This window comes from Netta rufina (assembly GCF_964035555.1).
Source record: "Netta rufina genome assembly, chromosome: 5".
Classification (NCBI taxonomy): Eukaryota; Metazoa; Chordata; class Aves; order Anseriformes; family Anatidae; genus Netta; species Netta rufina.
In genome coordinates this window covers 10,145,738-10,153,733 of record NC_140128.1, presented here as the reverse complement: position 1 = coordinate 10,153,733, position 7,996 = coordinate 10,145,738, and the positions used below count along the sequence as shown (strand labels likewise).

At 38.7% G+C, this 7,996-nt stretch overlaps 1 protein-coding gene across 1 annotated transcript in view; it reads left to right on the top strand.

The window, feature by feature from the left end:
* Positions 1 to 4,440: 4,440 nt before the first annotated feature.
* The window catches only part of GAS2 (growth arrest specific 2), a gene marked incomplete at both ends in the record, with an annotated part of 78,683 nt that continues 75,127 nt past the window's right edge, over positions 4,441 to 7,996 (top strand). Inside the window, one exon of the mRNA XM_084287235.1 lies at positions 4,441 to 4,582. Coding sequence (XP_084143361.1) covers positions 4,441 to 4,582 — 142 coding nt within the window. The remainder of the gene's footprint in view (positions 4,583 to 7,996) is intronic.

The following is a 7,996-nucleotide window of genomic DNA, read 5'->3' as shown; positions in this document are numbered from 1 at the left end:
CTTACTGATACCGTCAATGCTATATTGTCATGACAGTTTTCACTGCCTCACCAAAAAGTAAATATCTTAATACGTCTTAAAGCAGTGAGATGATGGTGTAGAATCATAGAATTCTTTGGAAGAATTCTAGAAGCATTCTTTAGAATGCTTTGGGTTTCAAGGGATCAGAAAGACCACCTGGTTCCAACCCCCTTCCATGGGCAGGGACACCTCCCACCAGCTCAGGTTGCCCAAAGCCCTATCCAACCTGGCCTTGAACACCTCCAGGGATGGGGCAGCCACAGCTTCTCTGGGCAGCCTGTGCAAGTGCCTCACTGCTCTGAGAGTGAAGAATTTCTTTGTAACATCTAACCTAACATACCCTTAGTTTAAAGCCATTCTTCCTTCTCCTGTTGCTAAGCTTCCTGATAAAGAGTCTCTCCCCATCTTTCTTGTAGGCCCCTTTTAAGTACTGGTAGGTTACTGTAAGGTCTCCCCAGAATGTTTTCTTTTCTAGGCTGAAGTGTAGGTACTTCACTGATGGAGTGTAGGTGCTTCAGTACTGAAATATTGTGGAGGCTTGAGTTAAACTTAGAGGTTCAGTAGCAGTCAGTGTTCACATAAAGAATATTTAGGAGTTTATAGCTTCTGTCACAATTTGATAGCTGTACCACAGCTGTCTCTTGTAGAATTTGTGATAGGAGCTACAGGTGCTACAGGAGTAATTGTGCTCTGTTCCTTGAAGGCTGATTTTTATTTTAAACATCTGAGGTAAGACTTTCTTGCTTGGATTCTAGCAAGGAAATATTTTACTGAGGTGTAGTGCAGGCTTGCAGAGAAGTGGCAGTGGTGGGGAAGTAGTGGGGAAGAAGAAGAAATCTTCTCAGACATGAAATTAAACTTAGAGATAAAGTTGGATTCTACATGGTTCATCTGTGATTCTTCAGGGTTCTTTTCTGTGAAGAGTTTTCATAAGTATTGATTTTCTCTTTCTGCTGTCTGAACTTTATATGTCAGCTCTGCAAATTAACCCATATCCTTTCAGTAACTATGGTTAATTCAGGGCTACTATTTCAAGCAGACCTAATCCCAGTGTAGAGATGCCCAAATCATTCAGTTTATAGCTCTTCTTGTCTTTCTTCATCTTTCCAACTTGTCCCATTCTGTGACCCTGTGTCCTGTTAAAACCACCTTAAACTCAGAGCATGATTCTTGTTCTGGATCTTGGCTCTTCTTACTAGTAAGGTTATTACCAGATTCAAATACCTATTTATCCTCCAAAGTCAGAGCTCTTTATTCTCCCATTTTCCTTCCTGCACTGAGGCCCAAGTTTCCTGAATTTCATTCAGCCTGGTTGCTGAGTTTTGTAAGACAAGAGAGGTCAGTATGAAGCATATTTCAAGATTTTAGACCTGAACTCAAATAATATCTCAGATCTGTCAATTCTGTGTTCTGCATTTCCCCAGACAACAAATTGAAGCATAAACAGACTGCAGTGCTTGTTTCATAGACTGACAGGGAAACCCAAACCATCTCTGTGTAGCTGGTCCAGGAGACTTCACTCCCTTTTTTCTGTTCTTTAAACAAAGAAACAATAACAACAATTTAAAAAAAAAAAATAAAAAGGTAACTTTTCCCCTTTAGAATTAGTCCTGCTTCATTGGTGGAAGCCAACTGCAGCTTTCAGGCCGTCTGTGAGGCATATTATAATGGTGGTAATCAATTAACTCCACATCTCACATACAAGGTCGTAGGAGTGCACCTACATTTGTAGGTGCAGCTTTCTTGAGGTGAAAGGACAGGGTTTTGTCTCCCTGGTTTTGCTGTTAGCACAGCCCAGCTGTGTGCCATCTGATGGGTGCCCCATGAAATGTCTGTGTACATCCTTGAAATATTAAAGAGCAGCGTACATGTAGGTTGGAAGGGACATCCAAGGGTCATCAAGTCCAACCATCTCCTCAAAGCCTTTATGAATCTTGAAATTATTTCCAGTGACGAGGTGCAATGTGTAGTTGTTTCCTGTAGAACAATGGTACTTCTAAATCCTGGATATGTGTTTTTCAGTATATTTATCAAAAGAAACAAATTGCAGGACTTTGTTTCCGAAATATTCAGCTACATAGTTGGTGTATAACTGGGAAATAGATGAAAAAGATGCATTTTTCTTGTGCTTTATTTGTGTATTGTATATGAAACAAACTTTTTTTTTTTTTTTTTTTTAATTATTATTATTTTAACTGGTGCAATTTCCAAGACAATTAAAGAGAGCAAACTAGTTTCTATTCTGCTTCTCACCTCATCAGTGGAGTTGATAGACTCCAGAAATCATTCACAAATTATTTTAAAACTACTTTTTGTCTGCAAAGAAAGTAACAAGTACATGTATTTATCCCTGATTTTTCCCACATACTCTTTGAAGACAAGTGGTGTTAGTTTTCCATCTTGCTTCTGTTTCCATCTGTCCAAAGAGAAGCAGTGATTTGAAGCATCAATTGTGTGGTTCCAAGTCACTTCAAACAGCTTTAAATACATTGTCATTACAAGTCCGAAGCTGTTCGCATCATTTAGTTAGAAGGAATCCATTTTGTGAGTGACATTCCTGATAACTTTTTGCACAGTCAACTGCCTAATTCTTTTTTTTTTTTCCCCTTGAACAAAATGAACAGGTATAACTTGAATGTAATCAACCAGACAAACACAAGTTCAGGCTGATGTTTGTAACAAGTCAGTTTACAGAACAGAGCTGTGCTTCGTTTACATTTTTAGTCTATCTTAAAATGCTTGGCTTCCAAAGGAATTTTGATACTTAAGGATTTTTCTTGTTAGAAAACTATCAAATATAATGATAATTCAGAAATACGTATTTGTATGCAGGAATACAAGCTTTATTGCCATCTCTGTCTCCTTCTCCACCCTCCCCCCCCCCCCCCCCCAGGCCCTCCCACCTACCTCCCAGCTGAAAACCGGCTGATTTCAGTGAGAGGTAGAGTCATAGTCAAAGCTGTGTCCAACTATTTCAAGGGCAACTAAAGTTTCAGGGTTTAGAGTGGGAGGTTGGGTGCTCTCATCAAGAGCTACGCAGAAGCTTTTGTGAACAAGAAGTTTAGTTACCCAGGGTATGGTTTAAAAATGCTGGAGTATTTTAATGTAAATGTTAAAATATCCCAAATAGCTTTTCATGTATTTGGAAATGCAGGTTACAGCACAGTTTTATGGAAATGCAATTACTTTTTACATTCAGTAAACATTTTCCTTTTGGCAAAGAATTTATTTTAAGTATTCTTGCTATTCCAGACCACAGTGGAATAGTATAACAAATTGGACTTTTTTTTTTAAGTCACTATTACCTCTTACCTGACTTGAAAGGTATGCAGTGCACAGAAAGAAACAGTGTTTGCAATGCTTCATAAGCTGAAGTCAGCTGCCACATATAACCACAGTTAGCACGGGTCACCTGGGACAACAGGCAAAGAACAATTTCTTAGGACTTTTACCCCCTAGCCCATTAATAATCTTTCAACCTCCATAAGGCCTTGTTGGTGCAACCAGGTTTTCAGTAGGCTACTGCCTGCCAGGCAAGAAAGCATCCCAGTCATTGCTGCAAGCATTAGGGTTCAGGTCTGATTTTCTTTTCAGGAAAAAAAAAATAACCTTCTTTCTTAGCACACGAATGCCACAGATGGGAGAATTAGTCCTTCAGGAACAGGGATATAGGTCCTGTGGGCCTAACATCCCTGGCCACTGCAGGAGTCTGAACACTTGACTAATATTTAACACATGACGTATTGTCTTACCTGAAACGAAAGTTTCCAGAAGTTGTCACTGAAGCAGAGGAGTCTTTGTGCAAATGGTGGAAGTGGGAAGTGTGGGTGATCAGCACTGGCTGTCATGCTGCTTTCTGAAGAAACAATGTTATTCAGTAAATCCACGTGGTGTTTTTTCTTTGGTTATTCTAAAGCTGCGGAATACGTGGATCCCACCTGGTAACTGGATTTGTTAATTGTTAGTAAGTTTGCTGCGGTAGCGTAACTCAGTTGTTCACATGTTTTTTTTGGGTCTGGTCCAACAATCTTTGAAGCTTTCCATTTGTTTTGAATGGATATTGGATCAGGCACCGTAGTGAGTTGTGTGAAATGTTTATTTTCATTTGATTTTAATCATTCCTTGCAGAATATTTGGTTTTGTGATGGCAACATGTGTAGCTTGGTGAGTACAAATGAAGTAGACGTTTATCTATGTGATTTAATCAGTGGCAACGCGAGCCATTAACAAAACAAGACTTCAGTTGAAGTGTTCATGTGTTAGATACCCATCTGTTTGTCTGACATCTGATTTCTTACAATCATAGCTAACATTGTTGTCTACTACAATTCTAAAAAGAGAACCTGTCAAAGTTTATTTGGTATAATGGATTTTTTTTTTCTTCTTGACAATCCAACAGGTACAACAAGTGGATAAGCAATGTGCACTGCTCTGAGCCCGAAGGCACGTGGGCCTGGCCTCTCTGATATGCATCAGTACAGTCAGTGGCTTGCCAGTAGACATGAGGCCAACTTGTTGCCGATGAAAGAGGATTTGGCCCTGTGGCTCACAAACCTACTGGGTAAGATACAATAAGAGTAATGTAATCACTGGGCAGTAAGAGAACTCTATGCGCTCTCAGCTGAAAATGCAGATCTTCAGACATCTTTGCATTTCAGAAATCAAGGTGGTTTTGATTAGCTAGCTATCTTCACCTTCTGCACTTGTTAGCATGGTCAGAAAAGCTAATAAGTAGTCGGAGAAACACTCCACAGTGTTTCTGACAGCAGCATGATTGAACTCTTACTCCCTCCATGTTTGTTCTTCCTCAAATTTCCCTTTCAATTTTCCTTTGCATGTGCTTTCTGCATTAATTCTATTAAGCTGGACAGTGCTACTTACTACCATTAAGTGTATCTTATAATTTTATGGGGAGACCTTGTACAAACTATAGGTGTATTGGATGTCTTGAATGGAAGAACCTGTTAAATAGTTCTTTGCTGACCAAGTAGTCTAGTGATTGATAATTACTGCCCAGTGCAATGTGTGCAAAGTCTTCCAGAAGCTTGTGTGTAGAGGAGCTTGACCCCAGGTTATGGCTGGGACCTGTGGAGTTACTGGTTCTGGCTCTGCCTCCTGCTGTGTGAAGCAGAAGCATATTGCTCATGAATATACAGGGAATACATCAGGGAAATAGCTGATTTTTGTAATAAATTCCTTATCCTCAAGATGACAGTAAGAGAAACACAGCAACAGTTCCTCCCCTTGTTCAAAAATCAGGCAATACTGTTTTAGATGAGGTGTTTACCCGAAAACCTTGCTCATCTTATTTTGGAGGAAAATTTGGATGAGCTTTTTTAAATTGGGGATTTTCTGTGTGAGTCTCCTCTGGTGAGAATATAGGCAATGTATTGTCTTGGCAGCTGCTGTAGCTGTACCCTTCCAGTGATATCCTACAATAACAAAGTGCCTTTCCTCTGCATGTTCTGCATTGCTGCAGTTTGTCTTTTTTGAGAGGAAGGGCAATACTGCTATGCTCTGAGAAGCATAGTAGAAAAATTAGGTGTCAGCAGAATGTACTCAGGACCACAATATTTTGTAGATAGTTGATACCTATTTTAGAGTTGGAATAGTTATGAACTCAAAACTGTAAAATTGGCACCTTAAATCACATCTTAGTGTGGTACTTCCATTTAAATTAATGAGTTTCAAATATTAAGTTGGTTAGGCAATGCCAGAGCAAAATCTAGAAATCCTGCCTTTTCGTTCCAATTACCACAAGACAGCAATCCAAAGGACTGCTTTTTGAATCAGTAGAAGCACGTTCTATCAAGGATTTAATGTATTGTTGAACTGTTTTAAACAATGAAGTTATAGTGAGCCACGCGAAAACAAATAGAAGTTTGTTAGCAGTTCCTAACAGAGCTTTTCCAGTGACAAGTTTAGGAATGAGGTCACTTTTTTTTAGTAGGAAAGTAGCAACCAGCAGGAGGCTCTGAAATGCCAACTGTAATTAAAAATCTGATTTTTCATATGGACACCAAACTCTGCACTGTATAACGAAATGGGCTCAGCCTTCTTTTAATTAAGCAGCATACACAGTTCATTTGCTTAATGCATTCCCCTACACCTTTTCACATCCAAGCTTTTTTTTTCTCAGAGATTGTTTTGAAGAACTAAGTTACAGTGATTTGTTCAAGTGCTTTGAATTCCTATGTAGATGTTGTTATTCAAATTAATAATTAAGTTAAAATTCACACTGAAAATAAATTAAGTGTAACTAAATTAAAGTAATTATATTCATGTAAAGATATTCACCCAGAATTCAAATTTGGTTTAATTACTATATAATTGTGGTTAACTTTCATGAGAGGAAGGACAAATGCACATATTGCTGTAGGATAAAATGTTCTGTATACTCATGCCCTAGTTTGCTATATGCTTTAACTTGTGTCATCTACATTTAAGTATCTTTATGTCACTTTATTATTAAAATGTCAGCACAATATGACTGCCCGGTTTATACTATAGTAAAAATTAGGATGTACTTAAATTAATTTTTGTCATGTTTGTTCACATTTTGTTTCATAATATTTTGTTCATTCATTTGTACTATGGATCAACAAGGACAAATAATCTTTTCAAATAAATGTAGAATTTTTCAAAAATATTACAAAGTAATTTAGTAAAGAAGAGGGACGAACCTCTTAGATGTACTTTGATCAACTGACGGCATTTTTGGCATTCTGTGGAGCAGCAAATACGTCCTACACAGTGTTAGTGGCAGTTAATTTTGCACCAGCGAAGCCTTGTGTGGGTTCAAAATTGCAAACTGGAAAAGATGAAAAGAATATTGACCTTTATAATACGAATTACATAAAAATTAGACATCACAGCTAGAATTTGACCTTATATGAGGGACAAACGGGAAGACTGGGATACATGATGAATCTGAAAAATAACTTTCTAAGAATTTTAACCCTGAGACATTAGACATTTTACTGTAGTTTAGCATGGAGATTGTTTCTGGGTAGTATCTAGTACTTTTGCACACATTTCACTATTTATTTTTGGATTCGTGTTGGAGAAACTCAAAGCTTTTGAAAGAACAGTTTGTCGTTACAGCTACATTGCTGAATAGATGTTACCTGCCTGCATTCCAGGGACTAGGAGAGGGACATCTCAGATGAAATCCATGTTTCCAATGGGATTGATTTGTGATGTTTTACGTCATAGCCTTTGCAAAATGGGGTGCCTCAGGGTTGCAGCAGGAATGGGATTACATACTGGATGTTTTATGGATGTTCTGTTTCATAGCCTCACTTTTCTCTGGTGGCTCAGCTGAGAGATTTTGCAGTGCCAAAGTTGAGGAGATGTATTGTCTTGCAAGGTGTGATCATCTCCTTAGCCATGTCCTTATTTTGTATAGAGCGAATGAAGCACAGTAAGCACGATGCTTTCACTGCTGATGCACTTCGAATTGGATAGATAATACATGTTTAGTTGAATCCTCTTGCTGACACTGAAATCTGTATCACCTTGAGCGAGCTTCACATGGGAATTACAGCCATTGGGCCACACTCATCTTCTAAGGGAGGCAAAATGACAATTTGAAGGCAACAGGGGTTTGCTGCCTTCTGTATTCTGCAATACTGTCTCATTTTATCTTAGGTATCTGGAGAGGGAAAAGGTTTCCATCAGAATGAGCAGGCCTCATGATGAGTTGATAGTGTAGGACAGATATAAAGTGCAAATTTCCCTGTTTCCCCTTTGGCTATTGTGTAAAGGCCTGATCTTTTTTTCCTGTTTCTGGGGCCTGTTTACCAGATGCAGGAGATTCCAATACCATTGTTTATTCCATCCTGCTTCATTTAGAACATGGAACTACAAAATAGGCCTTTAAGATATTCCCTGGTTATGGGAACATATCTGGGCTTCGGTGCTGAGACCCTAGCTATCAGAACTTCTGGGCTTCAGAAACTCATAGGTAAGGAGC